The following is a 20,337-nucleotide window of genomic DNA, read 5'->3' on the forward strand; positions in this document are numbered from 1 at the left end:
AGAACTTACGTAGTTTCCCATCTCACCAAGCCAAGCCTTTTATTCTTTCATCTCCTCCCCCTAGTCTCCCCTAAGCAACACAATTCCCTTGTGAAGCTTAAGCTTTTATAGAAAGAAAAAAACAAACAAAGCCAGAAAGGGGGCTATCTCCAAGCAGCTTCTGTTCTCAAGCCTCTCCAGGGACCAGGGAGCCCAAAAGGCTGACTTACTGGCTTAAAAAATGCTAGCCACCTTGGGTGTATCCTATAGACTGCCCAGACAGGCTGTGCTGGATATTCTGTTGTCCCTCCAGATTAACCCTCCACCCGTCTCCACCCTCTCTGTGTGCTGGGCAGCTGGCTTGCATGGACTGCATCACCCAGGCACCCTTGCCTTCTAACTTGAAGTGGGTTCAGTCAATGGGAGGCACTAGCCTGAGAGGATGAGAAGGAAAGAAGTGGGGTATTTAAATCCCTGCTGGGCAATGGCTTTGTCCTTTTATCAAGGGACACAGCTGCTGTCAGGCACTTCTTTCTTATCACTACAATTCTGATATGGGTTGAATTGTGCCCCCCGCCCAAAAAAAAAAAAAAGATATATTGGAGTCTTAACCCCCAGCACCTCAGAAAATGACCTTATTTGGAGATAGGGTCTTTACAGAGGTCATCAAGTTAAAGGAGATCATTAGGATGAGTCCTGGTCCAGTACGACTGATGTTCTTATGAAAAGGGGAAATCTGGACACAGATCGAGACACACATAGAAGAAAATATAAAGAGATACGGAGATACAGTCATGTACAAGCCAAGGAAAGAGGACAGATCCTTCCCTCACAGTCCCCAGAAGGAACCATCCCTCCTGATACCTGGATTTCTAGCCTCCAGAACTGTGAGACAATAAATTCTCTGTGGATTAAGCCACCCAGTTTGTGGTCCTTTGTTATATCAACCCTAAGCAGACTAATACAAGCTATTATTGGGTTCTGGTAACACCTCCACCCCCTGTCCCTTCGGGCCTGGGGGTGGTAAAGACTCCCACTATTGCTACTCCCTGGATGCCTCACCATCCCTCGTCGGTTTCCCTTAACCCTATCCACACCTCAGTCCTTTCATCCAGTCCTCTTCAACTAAGTGTTGAACATGCCTTGTGTTTCCTGAAACTCAAGTCTAGAATATGTTTTCCCAATATACTTTACAAAACTATGTAAAATTCTCTTGGGGTTCTCCAATTATGTAGACATCTATTGGGAATCTCCAAAATAGAGCATGTGATGTATTCTTTTTTAATTTTTTTTTTTTAATTTGAGAGAGAGAGAAAGAGCATGAGCAGCAGAGAGGGGCAGAGGGAGAGATAGAGAGACAGAGGGACACAGAGAGAGAATCTCAAGCAGGCTCCACCCGAGGCTCGATCCCATGACCCTGGGATCATGACCTGAGTCAAAATCAAGAGTCAGACACTCAACCAACTGAGCCACCCAGGCTCCCAGCATCTGATGTATTTTCAGTTTCTTCTGTTGTCCATTTCATCTTACAAGACAAAGGGGAAGCCATACAGAGAAATGATACTTGGGATTTAATTCAGATCAAAACTTTGGACAAAGTGTAAGAGTTTGTGGTAACCAAAGTGTGTCCGAAACTAAAGTTTGGGTGAACAAATTTCAAAACGCGCAAGCGTTAGGGAAGACTCCAGGGCAGTCTTAAGAAATTAGCTCATGGAGAATGGGATCATTTCAGAAATTAAATTCTGACACTACTCCTGAACAGTTCACGTTCTCTGAATAATTCTACTTTTAAAAGAACTTGAGAAAAACAGTTGTGGGAGTATGTATGCAAGAGTGGCCACCACTTGAAGAGGAAGGGTGAAGTCCAGGATAGAACAAGCCCTGTGAAAGTGGGGGTGAGACGGAGGGAATGGGGAGCCCAAATGAAAAAAGGAAGGAATGGTCAATTCAGGGAACTCAATCCAGTGAACTTTGACATGGACTCTGGAAAAATTCTCAAATGCATTATTAAACAGTTGGTAAGCTCTTGGAGCAAAGAAAGAAGCAATGATCACTCTCATGCCAAGTTAAACTTATTCCCTTTTTGATGAATCTGCAGGAACCCATTTGGGTGTTAGCACAGCTTCATGTTGTCCTTCTCAGCGTTTTCTCTCTCTCGTCCAGAACTTTCTCATACACTGCACATCATTTATTCTTTGATTAGACAAACACCTGAGCACCTACTGAGGGCTGGACACTGTTGTAGGCACTGAGGATACATCAAGGAATATCCAAACAGGGCCCCTAGCCTCACAGACCTAACTCTCTGGTGGAGGGTACTTTCCCGATTCTGGAACTTTTCGTCAGCTACCACAGCTCTCCCGTCTTTTCTAAATCACATGAGGTTTTGCTGCCCTAGCAGAATCCTTAGACTCCAGGGTGTCACTGTCTGACCCAACTCTCCTTCTGTTCCTAAGCAGAGTGGGGAGCAAATTGGGAAGAAGTTTTCCTTGGCCAAGGGTGTCACTGTCTGACCCAACTCTCCTTCTGTTCCTAAGCAGAGTGGGGAGCAAATTGGGAAGAAGTTTTCCTTGGCCAAGGGTGTCACTGTCTGACCCAACTCTCCTTCTGTTCCTAAGCAGAGTGGGGAGCAAATTGGGAAGAAGTTTTCCTTGGCCAACAGGTGCTGTCCTCTTTTGCAATATGTCCAGAAATGCTATCATTCAGGTTCCGTGCAACAGATACTAATTATCTAAATTTCAAATTTGGCAAACCGGCATTTCTGGCCTCGCATCCCACTTGATCCACTTCAGTCATTACCAGTCCCAGCCCCCACCCATTTCCAAATCGGTCCCTTTTTGCTCAACTGATTTTCTCATTCAGGAATGCCTAACATCTCCTTCTCCACCTATGGAAACCCTACCCATTTCCCAAGACCCAGTCCAAGAGCTGCCTCCTCCCTGGCTGGATGTAATTATTTACTTTGCTCAGCAAAATCCCACCCAAGCCCCCATGCTTCACTTGTGCAGCACTATCCCATTTTCATCTTCCTTTCTCAATTAATTACTTGTCTGTCTTCCCCACTATAGTCTAATTTCTTTTAGGGCAACGGTCTCCAGAGCTTCCGCCCTGTCCAGTTGTAGTACTTCACAACAGAAGTTGGCAAACTAAGACCTGAGCCAAGAATGATTGAAATAGTTGGAAAAAGATCAACAGAAGAAGAATATTTCATGACATGAAATGCAAATTTCAGGAACCGTTAAGTAAAGCTTTATTGGAACACAGCCCTTATTTTCCATTTTCCTTTTGAGCTCCAGTGGCAGAATTGAGTAGCTGAGAAAGAGAGCTTATGCCCACAAGCCTTAATGTTTCCTATATGGTCCTTTACAGAAAATTTTTGCTAACCTTGCTTTACAAAAAGGGTTTGATGATTGAATCATTGCATCGAGGCACCACGATTTAATAAATACGCATCCTCTCCAGCTTTTTGTTTCTTTGTATAGTGGAGGTAACATTTTGCTTCTAAGTTGTCATAAATATCAAATGAGACATAATGCACCTAGAAAAGTATAAAATCCTATACGACAACTATATTTATCACGTACTGAAAAGATGATAGTGGTAAGATGAGGAAACATTGTCTTTATTCTCCCCCTTCCTTCCTTTACAGCCTTCATTTAAACGTGAAATTTTAAAAGAGAATTCACTTTTAAAGTTTTCACTTTTAAAGTGAGGATAGGCTCACGGGTTTCGTCCTTCCAGTCTTTCTTTTGTGTTGCCCCACTTTTCTTTTCTTTCTCACTTGTCATCTTTCCCCCCGGCCCCCCATTCTCTTTCTATAGTATCTCAATTGATCCTCACAAGAGCTCAGGGAAGGAACTAGGACACGCCTAATTAAATCCATTTTACAGACCAGGAAACTGAGGCGGACTCCAGTAGGCTGCAGAGCACTGACGCAGCACGCAGGGAACCCTCAAGGCCACGGTCTCCTCCTCTGCTAAAGGGCAACCTCCCCGCAAATGGAACGAACCTGAGCCCGCCAGGCTTCCAAGCCTGGTTCTTGAACACCTCTGTAGCATTCACACTCGGCGTTCTTTCCTTCTTCCAGCCCCCGATTCTTTACCGCCGCCCCCCCTTCTCGAGAGCAGGTGGTAGGCTCCGCGCTCAACGCGCAGGCGCGCGCCGTCGTGGGGCGGGGGCGGGGCGGGAACTGGGGGGCGGGGTGTGCGCGGGCTTGGTTTTGGGCCGCGGCGGGAGCGGGAGTCGCCGCCACTCGAGTGCGCAGGCGCTTGGCGGTTACCGGTCTCGCCATGGAGCGGAAAGGTGAGCGGTGGAGCGGCCTCCGCCACGAGGGGCAACGGCCGGCGGGGCGAGGCCCGGGTCCGCGTCGGAGCTTTGCCTATTCGCCGCAGTCCGGTCCCCGGGCGTGCGGCGCCCCCCCACTGTGGTGGCGCCGCCCTTCACCCCCCGCCTCTGGGCTGCGGGTCCGCGCCCCTCAGCCCAGGCGTCCTTCCGCACCGGCAGTCATCGCCCCTTGTTCCCCGCCAGGCCGGCCCGCGCCTTGGGGCCGCTGCAGGGCCCGGCCCGCGGCCGGCGAGGCGGACCCCCGCCCGCCGGCCCCCTGACCCGACCCGAGCCCCCGCCGGCGCACCCCGCCCGGGCGCAGCTCTGCGCCCCGCCGGCCGCCCGCCGCTCGGCCGGCCGCCTCGCCGAAGCCGCGGCGCTCGTCCCGGAGCCGCCCCTCGGCCAGGCCCCGCACCCGGGCCTCGCGCCCCTGCTGGGTCTCCACCCTCACCTTGGTCGCCTCCTTTACTCCACATTCGCCCTTCATCCATCCCTCTCTCCTGCAGTGCTTGCGCTCCAGGCCCGAAAGAAAAGGACCAAGGCCAAGAAGGACAAAGCCCAGAGGAAGTGAGTCTTGTACCCCGACATCCCATTCTTTGGATTTCCTCCCGCACCTCCTCTCCTCTGGTTTCACCTCTTGAACGTGCGCCGGGTTTGGGCGCCCTGCGGCTCCAGCCACATGGCCGCGGAGTGGCCTTGGAGGGTCGCACTCCGTGAGCCATGCGGAGCGGAGCTGATGTTGCCGAGGGCCAGGCCCGCTGGAAAGGGCTGTTGGAGGACCAGAGCCCGTCCGGTCCGTCAGCTCCCCAACTCCAGAGAGGAGGCACGACCCCCCCCCCCTTCCCCCCCCCCCCCCCGGGTCTGGGCCTCCCGACGGAGCTGGTAGATCATTATCTGTTTGTGAACTCTGGCCTCTCCCCCACCTGCTTCCCCGAGTCTTAAACTTGACTCCTACGTCTGCACGGTAGGCCGTCAGGGAGTTCTTAAGTGAATTTTCCGCATTTTGGTCTGCCAGCCACCCACTCGCTTTCATAGAGGAGGGCATGGAGCTTTCCCCCTGGTCGGGCAACTTCCTGAGCCCGCACGGAGCGTCGCCTTCCTCGCCGTGGCAGGCAGACCACTGCGTTTCTGTTTCTTCTCTCAAAACCTCCAGCCCTCGCGCTGAATGCAGATGCCTTGTGGAGTGGGCCTCACGGTAGTGACGGGCAAGTTCTTTAGCCAACGCTCTTGGTGATTCTGGTTTGGTGTGTGAAGTGCCACATGTCCGGGTTTTACCAGCAGGATGCATAACCGTGGTTTTAAGCGCTGCTGTGGGAAACACAAAAGTTGGTCACATCTTGGGAACGCCCAGTAGAGGGCTTCTGCAAAGTGAGGCTTAGTCTAGAGAACTTTTATCTTGTTCTCACGTTTAATTGCAGTGGCTTGCAAATTGCCTTTAGAGAACAGTGCATCATTTTCCAGACACTCTTCCATTTCCTTGATGTTGTGTGGAGTTGTATACGGTCTCCTTCTTGAGCTGAGAAAACGAGCATTTCTGAGGTTTTCCTAGGTTACCTTTCTGAATGATATTATCAGATGCGTGTGTGTGTGTGTGTGTGTGTGTGTGTGTGTGTGTGTGTGTGGTTTTGGTGACTACCTGATGTTCGAGAATGACACATAATGGCTTATAGCAATAGAGCTAAAGTGGTAGGTGACCTCACCTCTTGCTCCATTTCTGTTAACTGTCTCATGAAATTTTTTATTTTATAAAGTGCTTGGTAACCAAACATATTTAAATGTGAGTTTATCTCCCTGCGTTTGCCTCGTGATTATCCACATATGGGTTGTTCCAAAACCAGTTTTTATTTATTAAAGAAAAAATGTTTTTTTGTTTATTTTTGAGAGAGACAGACCGAGCACAAGAAGGGGAGGGACAGAGAGAGAGGGAGACACAGAATCTGAAACAGGCTCCAGGCTTTGAGCTGTCAGCACAGAGCCTGAAGTGGGGCTTGAACTCACCAACCGTGAGATCATGACGTGAGCGGAAGTCAGATGCCCAACGGACTGAGCCACTCAGGCGCCCCTCAGAACCAGTTCGTAATCCCACATTGGTTTAATGGAAACAGCCGAGGAGCTAACCTGGTTCTTGTCTGCAGTGGGAATTTAAGTGTTACTCTTTTTTTGTATGTGCCTTAGTTTTATTATTCCCTGTGGAGCTGATAGGAATGTGCTATAAAACGTATTTTCTGCTGATGTAAAGAGATGGTAATTTTACTGTTCACTGTATTGTTGAGAAGTGATCTGTCTTGGTCTCTCCACATGGAAATTATTTTGTATTAACCTGAATCAACCTGTAACTTGGGAGGAAAATATATAAAGGTGATCATATATATATGTATTTTTAAAGTAGGCACCACACCCAATGTGGGGCTTGAACTCATGACCCTGAGATCAAAAGTTGCATGCTCTACCAACTGAGCGAGCCAGACACCTCATCATCTGTTTTTGGTACCAGATAATCATTACTTTGGATTATCTATTTAAACCATATTCTTTATTTCTAAAGCCGAATATATGTGCTTTGGATTCTCTGTTACTCCTTCATTCACTGTTAGGTAATTTGTGTCCATTATTTTCACACTTGCACAAAAGCAAGCGAGTAGTACAGATAATCTAGCAGTTATTTTACGGAATATTTCATTTTGTACAACTGTTAATTCCTGAAGTTTTATATAAATGAATGACCTTCATTTACTTGCAGTTTCAGAGGTGCTTTATTTTTGTCTTCAGTTAATGGTTTCTCTTGACAATTTTACCTTTCTTTTTTTGTTTCTCCAGCCTCCTTTTAAGTAGCTGAAATGTCTAATTAACTTGGTTAGAATACTGTGTCAGAAGTTCAAGCCCCACCTGACTCAGGTAACTTGACTCTGTTCCATGACCCCTGACTGCACTCTGGACTTCCAGTCCTTTTGCAAAGGCAAGCTGCTGGTTACCAGATTAGTCAGGAAGAAGGTCTAAAGAAGAAGCATGCCATAGAATTTGGTCTCCCAAGTGAGTCAGATCTGGTTTGAATTGTGATTTTGCCACTTTTTCGCAGTTTGACCTTGGATGAGTTAGTTAAGGAAATGGTCTTGGCTTAGTCATGATGACAACCGAGAAGTTAGAAAAACCAAGCATTTAAATGAAAAGTAAAACTGTAAGTAACGTCTTAGTAATTTAGTCATGGCGGGGTACAGGTGGAAAGGATTTCAGTCCCCTGATTTTGTAGATCTTAAAACTAGAACCTACATACATGAAAAATCATGTCCATGGAGCTGCAGCTGGTTGTAGCAAGGACAAAACTGGAATCCAGGGCCCCTGCCTTCCAGCGCAGTGCTATTCAGTATTTGTTTCCTTTGGGCTCTTTCACTGTGCTGAAAGATTTGACCTTGGGGGTTTTCAGTTGTCTTATTTGAAGAATTTTGTCTCCACTTCACTTTTTCAGACGCTGTATTCCTATTTACTAAAATTAACTAGTTGATGATAAACTGTTTCACTTTACAGATAAGGAAATTGAGATTTTTCCAGATTACTTCCACAGAATATTGTAAAGCTAGTATTCAACCCCGGGTCCGACATACCCCAAACAAAGCCCTGGTACTAACCACTGCTGTCTCCCAAGTGACAGTTCCTTCTGATGTGTCTGAGGACAAACAAGGTAGAAACTGAGCAAACTAAGGCTTCTGTATAAGGTACCACAGGATGCCTGGGTTAAAGTTTAAGTACCCTTTCAGAGCCCCCTGGCTATGTCTCCAAAAGGATGTAATTCTCTATCTTCCTTTGGTCATTCTGTTTTCAATATATATACCAATAGGTGTGTGCCTTTATCCATTTGTCATAGCTCTTACAATTTAACACAGTTAATGTTTGTTCTTCATATTATTTTTTTTAATCAAATAAAAATTTTTTTTAATCTTTATTTTTGAGAGAGAGACAGAGCGTGAGCAGGGGAGGGGCAAAGAGAGAGGGGGACACAGAATCTGAAGCAGGCTCCAGGCTCTGAGCTGTCAACACAGAGCCTGACGCGGGGCTCGAACTCCACGTACGTCGAGATCATGGCCTAAGCTGAAGTTGGATGCTTAACCAACTAAGCCACCCAGGTGTCCTATTTTTCCCATTACTTCTATGGAACATACTTCCAGAATGGTATTCATATCTAATAATTACTTAGCTTAGGAAATTACTTTGGACAGTAATTTTTACTTACTTGCAGTTAAAGAACTGGGTTTAGTATAAATTTGGTAGTAAAACCGTTTGAGCTGGAGAAGTGATTTTGTTCATGTTAGTACTCACCAATCTGTGAAGTCAAAGGAGAGGAGAGATGGCTTTATTTCCTAATTTTCCAAAATATCTGATTATATTGAAAATTCAGAAGAAAGGATAGTTGAAAATTTCTTTTTTTTTTTATTTTTGAGAGAGCGAGCGTGAACAAGGGAGGGGCAGAGAGAGAAGGGGACAGAGGATCCATGGCAGGCTCTGCACGGACAGCAGTGAGCCTGATGTGGTGCTTGAACTAACAGTTCAGATCATGACCTGAGCCAGAGTCGGATGCTTAACTGACTGAGTCGCCCAGGTGCCCCGATAGTTGAAAATTTCTAACATTTTTATACAGTACAGTACATGAACTTGAAACAATTTTTTTAAGTTAAATGGTTTTGGATGCTTTTTGTACTTACCAACGTACCTTGGAAATTGATTCTGTATCAGTTCCTTATAGCATAACCTTACTATTTTTTTAAGGTCTGCCTTTTCCACTAAGGCCTAGAAGTGGTTCTGTATCAGGACACAGTGAGTAGCTTTATCTAGATGGCATTCTGTTAAACGGGTATATCATAATTTATTTTAGTTAAGACAGAAATGGAATCATTGGGTATACTTTTCCCCAGCTAACCTTATCATGAATGTTTTTCATAGCATTAAATATTCCACTTGCTTTTAAAGGTTCCAGTATACATTGGTTCAAGTTTTTCACACTTCATAGCAAAGATGAATGGTCTTTTGGATAGCCATTGTTCACATCAGTGATTATTTACTTAGGATAAATTCTTAGGAGGGATATTACTGGTTATGTACATTTTAAAGGTTTTTAAATTCATATTGTCAACAAAATTTTCTCCAGAGACATTTACTAGTTTAATTAGGAATTAACTAATTTAGGGGCGCATGGGTGGCTCAGTCAGTCAGTTAAGCGTTGGACTCGGCTCAGGTCATGATCTCACGGTTCATGGGTTTGAGTCCCGCCTTGGGCTCTGTGCTAATAGCGCAGAGCCTGGAGCCGGCTTCAGATTCTGTGCCTCCCTCTCTGTCCCTCCCCCACTCACACTCTGTCTCTTTCTCAAAAATAAACATTAAAAAAAATTTTTTTTAAAGGAATTAACTAGTTTAATTTTCCTATTCATTAAACAAACAATTTTTGCAGACCTCCTATATCCCAAGCAGTTTTCCATCCCTGTGAAAGAAAAACATCTTTGTCCTTGGGAACTTTATTTTCATGGGGGTTGGAGACAGAATAAACAATGCACATAAGTAAATTGCGTAGTATGTTAAGACCATAAGTTGGAAAAATAGAGGAAGATAAGGGGAATTTGAGGAGTGGGGGTGAGGGTGCGGTTTTAAATAGGGTGATTGAAGCTGCATCGAGGTGACACTTGAAGGAGGTGAATGAAGGAGGACTGCTCCAGGCAGAATGTTGGAAGTGGGAATATTTTTGCACATCCTACTTGGCCACCAGAACTGGGGCATTGTTACTTGAAAAACATTGCCCAAATTTGGTAATCTATAAGTATCTTGTTTTAATTTCTTTTGTTACCGGTCAGGTTGACCATTTGTGGGATGTATTTATTAACCAGCTCCTATCTTTTACCCATTTTTGTATGGATTATTGATCATTTTCTTAATCTTAAGAACTATTTATTAAGAATATACCTTTTGTCGGAGCCCCTGGGTGGCTCAGTTGGTTAAGCATCTGGCTTCTGATTGCATGGTTTGAGTTCAAAACCCCACATGGGGCTCCCTGCTGCTATCAGTGTAGAGCCTGCTTTGGATCCTCTGTGCCCCGCTCTCTGCCTATTTCCCACTCAAGCTCTGTCTCTCCCAAAAGTAAACAAACATTTAAAAAATAAAAAAGAAATATACTTTTTGTCATGTGGCAAATTTACATTTCTCGGGTTATTAGCCTTTCTAATTTCATTTATTGATTTTTAAAAAAATGTGCCCAATCCATCTTTTTCTTTGCTTTTTATCTTTGAAATTTTCAATGTGAGTTGTCATCTTAAAAAGGTATTATTTTTAATTGTCACTCCATTAAAGTACGTGCTTGCAAAATTACATTTCTAGAATTGTGGTTGTCAGAAATAGTTTCTTCTCTTTTCTTCCTCAATAAGTTTATATACGTTAGTAAATTTTGTTTACATTAGTCTTTCTGCTGCAGTGAGGCCCAGAGGCTTGCCAAATTACTATGTTCTTTAGATTACTTGAAACCAGCAACTTATGCAAATGCCGAAGTGGTGGGTGCTTAGGAACTCCTTTATTAAAAATGAAGAAAAGATGGGCTGGTCAACTAGACTTAGTTTTTATTATAATTTTTAGACCTGGCAAGATAAATGAGGCAGTGTTCCCCCCCCCCGCCCCCGTCATACTTAGACTTTTTGCTCGATACTTCCCAGATCTTCTCTATCACGAATGCTAGTTTGCAGACTAATTTTATTTTTATATTGGCTAAAGTATCATTTTAATGATTCTCTCACTGTAACTGAATTAATCCTAAGCAAGTAAGAAAATGGAGATAGTCGAGATTTTTTTGAACTCTTCCTTTCTAGTATGATGCAAATAATAATTTAGCTAAGAGATAAATAAGCAGATATATTTATAATCTTGTACATTTTTTTCATTGAATTTGGGACACAATCAGTTTTAAATTACACCATCTTATATGCCACTCAAAAAAAAAAAAACCACTACCAGTTAAACTGATACACCATTCGCTATAAGATGCTGTCTTGATTTCAGAGATGTGGGAATGGTAGGAAACCTATTTGTGTTTGAATCTGTGAAATGGAGTAATTCCAGTGATGTATGGCATTGGCAGCATTGTTGTCTTTTTAAAAGTTTAATTGTGGTGGTGCCTGCGTGGCTGTCAGTTATGTGTCCGACTCTTGATTTGGCTCACGTCAGGAATTCACGGTTTCTGAGATCAGGCCCTGAGTGAGGCTCCATGCTGACAGCACGGAGCCTGCTTGGGACTCTCTCTCTGCCTCTCTCTAAGTAAATAAAGAATTTTTTTAAAAAAGGTTTCTTGTGGAAAATTTCAAATATATCCAAAAAAGAAAGTAGCAAGATAAACTTTTTAAAAAATGTCTATTTTGAGAGAAAGAGAGAGCACGAGTAGGGGAGGGACAGCGAGAGGGGGAGAGAGAGAATCCCAAGCAGGCTTAGTGCTGTCAGTGCAGTGACGTGGGCTGGATCCCGTGAACCTCAAGATCATAACCTGAGCCAAAATCAAGAGTCGGATGCTTAACTGACTGAGCCACCCAGGTGCCCTGCAAAATAAACTTTTGTGCATCCATCTCAACTTCATCAGTTACTAACTATGGTTCATGTTTCATCTTTATCTTCTTTTTCTGCTCTACTCCATCTTTTTTTAATTTTTATGTTTTTATTTTAGAGATTGTGAGAGTGTGAGCAATGGAGAGGGGCAGAGAGAGAGAGAGAGAGAGAGAGAGAGAGAGAGAATGTTAAGCAGGCTCCATGCTCATCGTGGAGCCCAGTGTGGGGCTAGATCCTACAACCTTGGGATCATGACCTGAGTGGAAGTCAAGAGTTGAATCCTCAATGAACTGTGCCACCCGGGTGCCCCCCACCCATCTTACTTTAAAGCAAACCTCAGACATCATATCATTTTGTAAAATATGGACTTTTTTTTTTTTTTTTTAATTTTTGAGAGAGAGAGCGTGCGCATGCGCATGAGTGGGGGAGGGGCACAGAGAGAAGGTGACAGACAATCTAAAAGGGGCTCTGGGCTGACAGCAGTGAGCCCAATGTGGGGCTCAAAGTCATGAACCATGAGCTCATGACCTGAGCCGGAGATGGGTGCTCAACCAGCTGAGCTACCCAGGTGCCTTTAAAATATGGACTCTTAATTTTCAAAACATAGCTACAGTACTAATATAACACTCAAAAAAATTATTATTATTAATTTTTTTTTGTTTTGAGAGAGAGAGAGAGAGCCTGTGAGTGGGGGAGAGGGGTATAGGGGCAGAGGGAGAGAGAATCCCAAGCAGGCTCCACACTCAGCACAGAGCCTGATGTGGGGCTGGAAATCATGACCCGAGCTGAAATCAGTAGCCATACGCTTAACCAGCTGAGCCACCCAGGCGCCCCCACGCTTAAAATATTTTGAAACAAGTCCATAATAGCAAATACCCAATCAGGGTTCAGATTTCCCTGCTAATTTTAAGTTTGTTTGAATCAGGACTTATAAGGTCATTATATTGCTGTTTGAATAGTCTCTCTGGTCTTTTTATCTATATGTTATTCATGGGTTATTTTCCTTGCAAATCTGTTTTTGTTTGCTTCGTAAGTGGCATTGTATACTTTGACCAGGAGGCACCTACTGACTGGTTAATTTTTTGTGATGTTAGCGGCCACTGAGCATTGCCTAGATCCATTTATTTTATTTAGTGTTGCAAAATGGTAATATTCAGTTCTTTAACTTATTAATTATATAGTTCTATAAAAAGGAACTTTACCTCATTTCTTTGGTGTTACCCCTAGAGACACTTTATATATAAGACACAGGATAAATACTTGTACTTTCCAAATTTCATTAATGAGTTAGAGTCCTAGCATCCTCCGAAATGACCAGTTAAGGTTAATTTTAGTATGAGCTCATAGATGTAAACATATTTGTGGTTCAATCCATTGTAGTTGGGCTCCCCCCCCCCCACAGTTTTCTGGAATTATAATTTACATACCATGAAATTCACCTGTTAAACGTGTACAACTCAGTGGTTTTTAGTATGCTCACAGAGTTGTGCAGCCATCACCATAATCTAATAAGTTTGAAACATTTCTGTCACCCCAAAAGAAACCCTTTACCCATTAGCTATCACTCCTCATTACCCCCATAGTACACCACCTCCAACCCTAGGCAGTGACTAATCTACTTTGTGTCTCTGGATTTGCCTAGTCTGGACATTTTGTATAAATGGAATCCTACAATAAGTGGTCTTTTGTGACTGGTTTCTTTAACTTAGCATGATGTTTTCAACATTCATGCATTTTGTAGAACGTGTAGTTGTTATTTTTATCGATTGTCCTGTCTTTGGCCAGTTGGAGTCCCTTCACGATGGCCCAGCCCCAAAGTCCATTTGATTCAATCTGAGGCATCTTTGATAGCTTTTTTGCTATTTAGTATGGCAGTTAGTCCAGATTTATCTTGTACGTTTTCTGCCCCAGACCAGAAAATAGCCCTTTCTCTAAGAAGCTTTTCAATGGGAAATGGAATTTCAGGATCACAATCTTAGGCACCTTTCCTAAAGTTATCGTAAGCACAGTTGTGGAAGAGCCCTGTGGTTCTGTGTACCTCTTACTGGAGAATTAACTTTGAGAGTTTGAAAAAACCCGTGAGATCAGCTATGAAGACCAGAGTATACAGTTTTTCAACTGCTTCGACAAAGAATGACTTCAGAAATTATCAGAAGCCACAAAATAAATTAAACACACTTTATTCATTTTCAGAGAAGTATAGTGGCACTGGACACAAAAGTCAGTTGGCAGGAGCTAGATAAATAAAAAGCACGTTCATTAGTACCATGACATGCCTTCAGTTATATAGATGAAGACTGAGGCCAGGGGTAATTGGTTGCTATTGGGTAATAAATGTATTGGTGGCTTAAATGCCTTGAACAACATGGATGGGTATTTTAGGGTAGCTTATCACAAACTTTGAGAACATGTAATAGATATTTTAACTACCAGATGAGAAGTGTCACCTACCGTGGTGAACAAACATCAGTGCCATGAAGTTTGGTGTACCATGAGTCACGTTGATGACCATTGTATATTTAATTTACTCAGGTTCTAAATTCTTTGTACTGAGTGGCTAGTCATTTTTTAAAAGGTTGCCAATACTTTTGGGTGTGATTTTGTGAACTCTTGTTTCTTGACCTAAGGTAGCCTTATTTTGTAACTGATTATAAATGTAATTTATGGCAACTGTATCTTATTCGCTTTGCTCTTAATTGTATATAGTGCGGCTCCAGCTTGAGAAGGTTCTTGAATGTCCTTTCAACCTAGGAGTTTGATCAAAGATGTCAGCTTGTTTTTACACATGAGCTTGGTGGCAAGCTCCCTTGATACTCCTTTTCTCTTCTGTAACTACCTATGACTTTGAGAATAGATTTAACAGGAACTGTATTTTGCATTTTTCGTTGCTAGTATTAACAATATAATATGATTAAATTAGGTAACTTGTGCTCATGTTTCTAAGGTGGAAGGTTAATATAGATACATGCTTCTATGCTCCTTAGCAAAAAGAGCTTGTCTTTCTGAATCACACAGCCCCAGGTTCCAATTTGCCTCCAGCGCCACTGGTGGGTGAACTTGGGCAATGTCGTTTGACTTCCTGAGTCTGACTTGCCTTATCTGTAGATGGTGAGATTCTGAGGGTGAAATTGCGTGTGAGTGCCTAGCCTAGTGCTGAGCTAGAGTAAAGTGCTTTGGTGGTTACTTCCTTCCTCATGCGTTCTTCCTTAGATGGATTTACCTTTGACTTTTCCTTTAATTTTTTTTTAATGTTTATCTATTTTTGAGAGAGAGAGACAGATCTGGCATGAGTGGGAGAGGAACAGAGAGAGAGGGAGACACAGAATCGAAGCAGGCTCCAGGCCCTGAGCTGTCAGCACAGAGCCTGATGGCAGGTCTCGAACTCATGAACCATGAGATTATGACCTGAGCCGAAGTCAGACGCTTAACCTACTGAGCCACTCAGGTGCCCCACCTTTGACTTTTATGTGACATTTTTTATTATTACTCATGCATCAAACTAATGGTTTTAACTTGTCAGTATTTCCTCTGTTGGGGTCTATATAAAGTTTAATTTGGAGTATAGTTGCCTAAAGATAAAGAACGGTTTATATTTAATTAACACCTAATAAACTTAGACACTCAAATTTTTATTTTGATAGGGCCAATTCCAGTGTGTCTCAGAAATTAACTTTAGCTTGTCAATTTGCAGAACAAAGAAATGCCTGTCAGGAAAAATATATATGGAAAAGTAGTGGGAGAATTTGAGTACTTATTAAGCTCTACTGTGTTTAGGTGCCGGAACTTAAAATAGTATCTTATTAAGTTTTTGCATTAGATCAGATACTTCAAAAGAGATGCAAAGATGATTTCAAGCAATATCAGCTGTACCCTATAAGAGGTTTATGATTTTTTTTTTTTAAGTTTACTTATTTTGAGAAAGAGACAGCATGAGTGAGAGAGGAGCAGAGAAGAGGAGACCGAGAATCCCAAGCAGGATGGGTGCTGCCAGCACAGAGCCCAGTGCAGGGCTTGAAACCACGAGATCATGACCTGAGCCAAAACCAAGAATCAGATGCTTAACCACCTAAGCCACTCAGGAACCCCTGTGATCTTTTTTTTTTTTTTTTTTTTTTAAGTTTATTTATTTTGAGAGAGCAAGTGGAGGAGGGGCAGAGAGAGAGAAAGAATCCAGCAGGCTCCACACTCATTGCAGAGCCGGACTGTGAGATCCTGACCTGAGCCAGAACCAAGAGTTGGACACTTAACAAACTGAGCCATCCAGGTGCCCCAACAGGCTTTTGATCTTAAGGGAGATGAGTATGCAAATAGATCTTCTCTCAGTCTGTATTGGTTTTCTAGGGTTACTGTAACAGTGCCACAAACTGGGTGGCTAAACCCACAGAAATTTATTGTCTCACAGTTCTGGAGGCTACAAGTCTGAAATCAAGGTGTGAACAGGGTTAGTTCCATCTGAGGGCTCAGAGGTAAGGATCTTTTTCAGGCCTCTGTCCTTATTTTGAAGATGGCCGTTTTCTCTCTGTGTCTATGCATCATCTTCCCTCTGTGTGTGTCTCTATGTGTGTCCAAATTTTCCCTTTTTATAAAGACACTAGTCCTACAGATTAGGTCTCATTCTAATGACTTCATCTTAACTTGTTTACCTGTATAAAGATCCTATCCCCAAATAAAGTCACATTCTGAGATATAGAGGCTGGGACTCCAGTGTATCTGTTTTGGGGGGATACAGTTCAACCCATAACACAGTCCCTGGAAGACCGTTCTCTGCACTAGGAGATCCTACAATTTTTTATTTTCCACAGTTGAAAGAAATGAAGACTAAAGTTTACAAGTAAGCAAACTAGAGTTGTTAGGGTGCTTTCTCTCATCCGCTTTTAGTTTGCCTTTTTTAAATTATTTATTTTAGAGAGAGAGACTCTAAGCAAGCTCCACACTCAGCGCGGAGCCCAACACAGGGCTTGATCCCACGACCCTGGGATCATGACCTGAGCCAAAATCAGTAGTCATACTCAATCGACTGAGCCACCCAGGGGCTCCTAGTTTGTTTTTTGAAGCCAGAGCTAAATTATTTCTAAGACCCCAAACATATCATCCTCAAATCTGTTCTTCTGGATTTCACTTTTTTTGAAACATTCCAGAGTAAATTCCAGTATCTCTCACCTCTTTACTCGAATGTCACAACTCTTATTTAAAATGATGTCTATGTATTGTTGTGCCCTTACCTTCATTTTTCTTCATAGCCCTTCTCATAGCCTGACATTATAGAACACGTATCTACCTGAGAGATCTTGAGAATAGGACTTTGCTGTCCCAGCATTAGCTGTTCACCAACAGAAACTCAAGAACCAGGTAGATTCAGATATTTAGGGCTATTTTTTTGTTAACCTCCTGCTCAAATATAAACATGGTAAAGAAAGACTCTGAGCTATTTTTTTTTTCTTTTTGCTCATGGCTGCATTTCCAGTGCCCAGAAACGTACTCAACATACTTACGAGCACTCAGTAAAAATAAATTGACTAATGAACAGATATTTGCTTACTCCCTTTCCCTTATTTCCTACATGCAATGCTAAAATTTCTGTATCAGGCCCTGTACCAAGCATAGGATAAGCATAACCTCTATGTTCCCTATAAGGTACGTTTTTTACTGCCCTCTTTTTTACACACTGGGCAGCTGAAGGACAAAGAGCTTCCTGAATTAGCAATTTGTCCAAAGTCATGGAGCTCTTGCAAACTGTAGAGCCAGGATCAAACCTAAGTCTCTTGGCATCAGAGACCTTGGCTGTTGTAACCACTACCTCGAAAGTGTCCCTGTATCTTTGCTTTCCACTCCCACTATCTTTTACCACCTTCTTGACAAAAGAATTTTTCTAAAGCACTGTTGTTATAGGGTCACTTTGTGCTTAAATGGCTTGATGACTTCCACATAAAATAGTGCTTGACATTTAAGGCTCTTCACAGTCTCTCTCCTTTAGGGGACTTGTTGTGGGGGGTGGACATGTAATGGACAATTGGAGGAGGATGAGTAATAGCTAGTGATGAAAGAGAAGAAACGTGCCTTGTGTGCATCTCTTTTCTAGACATTTGGGATACAGGCATTGAGCAAAATAAATGTCCTCGTGAGACGTACATTCTGGGAGTGTGGGAAAGAAGACAATACAATGTCAAGTACTGAAGAAAAATAAAGTAGGGTAAGGGGGTAGGGGAGGGCATGCAGCCAACTCCTGTTTTATATAGAAGTGTCAAGAAAGTTCTGTGAAAAGGCGGTACCTTAAAAGAGATGTGGTCAGAGAGATGGGTTTGTGAGCCAGTGAAAAGTCGGATCATGAAAGACCTTGTAAGACCTTTGTGAAAACATCTGTTTTGAATGTAGTAGTTGCCTGGTAATGGTGGTTTATTAAAGATCACCAGTTGTGTTTTTGTTTTTTAACAAAATGAATGTTTTTTAACAGAATGAAGTCTAAAATGCTGCCTATGGAAACCTAGGCTGCTGGGATTAGAAGATCACAGAGTGCCATCTAGTGGTTGTTTGTTGTAAATGTGGGTGAGCCTTCCAGATAGTAAGCAGGCTCTACAGTAGTTTGTTTTGCCAGCTCAGACATATAAATGGAAAATTTGGATGCCTGAAGAAAACTTTTGCTTATGAACTGTTTGAGAGTAAGTTGCATTGTCCCCTTTACCCCTGAATACTTCATGTATTGCCTTAAAACAAGGACATTCACTTACATAATCGCAATTATCAAAATAAGAAATAAGGCATTAATACAATATTATTATTTAATCTGGATCTTATTCAGATTTTGCCAATTGTCCCAATGAGCTTTGTAGGAAAAAAATTTTTTTTTCTGGCCTGCTCTCTACCTTAAGATTGTGCATTGCATTTAGAACAGTTCCATGGCCTGCCTTTGTCTTTCCTGGAATTGATATTTTTGAAGAATATAGGCCATTTATTTTCAGACTGTCCTTCAGCTTGGGTTTGTCTGTTTCCTCATGATTCAGGTTATGCATTTTGGTACCACCTAAGTTAATCTTCCTTGGTGAATCATATCGGCACAGCAGACATATCTGTCCCAGTATGGGTGGTGACTACCAAGTTTCTTCAGCGTATTATTATGGTTTTCTCTTTTGTAAATCATAAGTTCATTTTGGGGAGATATTTTGACCTGTGTAAAATAACTTTTCCTCATTGAAATTTCACTGCATTAGTATCCATTATTGATTCTTGCCTAAGCCAGTTATATGACAGTTGCAAAACAGTGATTATATAATTCTCCCATTTCCTTATAGAGTTAATTGTCAGCATTTTGTTATTAGAAAAAACTTTTCCTTTTTCCCATTCATCATCCTAGTCATAATCATTGGTATGAACTTAGGGAATCTGTTTTTATTCGGTGAGTTTAATCCATTACTCTATTTGATACTCATGTTCTTTCATATTTGGCCAGTGGGAGCCCCTTCAAGGTGACACTTTATCTTTCAACAAGTCTCTTTCATTCTTTGAGTATTTACACTTTCTAGCACAATAGCATGTTCCAGATTCATCTTGTACTTTGCCTGCTCCAACCATGGGATCAGTCCTTTCTCTAAGGAGCCCTGGTTTATTTTATTTTATTTTATTTTATTTTATTTTATTTTATTTTATTTTATTATTTTTTATTCTATTCTATTTTATTTCAAAGGTTATTTTTGAGAGAGCGTGAGTGGGTGGGGAAGGGGGAAGAGAGAGCATCTCAGGCAGGCTCCACGCTTGTCAGCACTGAGCCCGACGAGGCTCTATCTCACGAACCTTGAGATCATGGCCTGAGCTGAAATCCAGATTGGACGCTTAACCAGCTGAGCCACCCAGGCACCCCAGCCCTGGTGTTTAGAAACCAAGATTTGGATATGATTTTAAGGTCTTAAATTTTTATGTTGGACAGTATGTTGGCATAGTAGTAGGTCTGTGACATCACAATTCTTTATTTCCAATGGAAAGCTTAGGTGGCAGAACCTGTGATAACCTCCTCATGCCTGTTTGTTGGCATTGCCCCGCAGCGAGTAGGCTGTTTGGAGCAATGGTAATTAATGTAGTGGTAGTGAAACTCCGTATTTCTGTCCTTGACACAGTGCCATCGTAGAATGTGTGCTTAATACGTCACCTAAAATATTGAGTACGTGAGGACTCATTTAAATAATAATTAGTTCTCCCTAAACTAATATATAAATTTCCTACCTAGTGACAATATTCTGTTAAAACTAAAACAGATTTTAACTTTTATGGAAAAATACAAATGTTGAGAATGGTAAAAATTCTGAAAAGTGTAGTAATACGGGTGGTATGGGAACTTCCCAGATATTTATAACTTCCCAGAAGTTATAACACTTAAAATTGCTTGATCCTGATGCCTGAATAGACAAGACAGTGGCACAGAATGGAGACTCCAAAAAGAAGTAAATACATGGGAATTTAACACCATATAAGTTGTGTTTCAAA

At 42.4% G+C, this 20,337-nt stretch overlaps 1 protein-coding gene across 1 annotated transcript in view; it reads left to right on the forward strand.

Annotated features, from left to right (window-relative positions):
- The first annotated feature begins 4,253 nt into the window (after window positions 1-4,253).
- Window positions 4,254-20,337, forward strand: part of SRPK1 (SRSF protein kinase 1) — an 81,280-nt gene continuing 65,196 nt past the window's right edge. The window contains 2 exon segments of the mRNA XM_053905091.1: window positions 4,254-4,344; window positions 4,347-4,869. Of these exon segments, the coding sequence (XP_053761066.1) occupies window positions 4,269-4,344; window positions 4,347-4,869 (599 nt within the window). The 5' untranslated portion in view covers window positions 4,254-4,268.

Source organism: Panthera pardus, unplaced genomic scaffold, assembly GCF_024362965.1.
Source record: "Panthera pardus isolate Hobbes unplaced genomic scaffold, ASM2436296v1 HiC_scaffold_17, whole genome shotgun sequence".
Taxonomy (NCBI): Eukaryota; Metazoa; Chordata; class Mammalia; order Carnivora; family Felidae; genus Panthera; species Panthera pardus.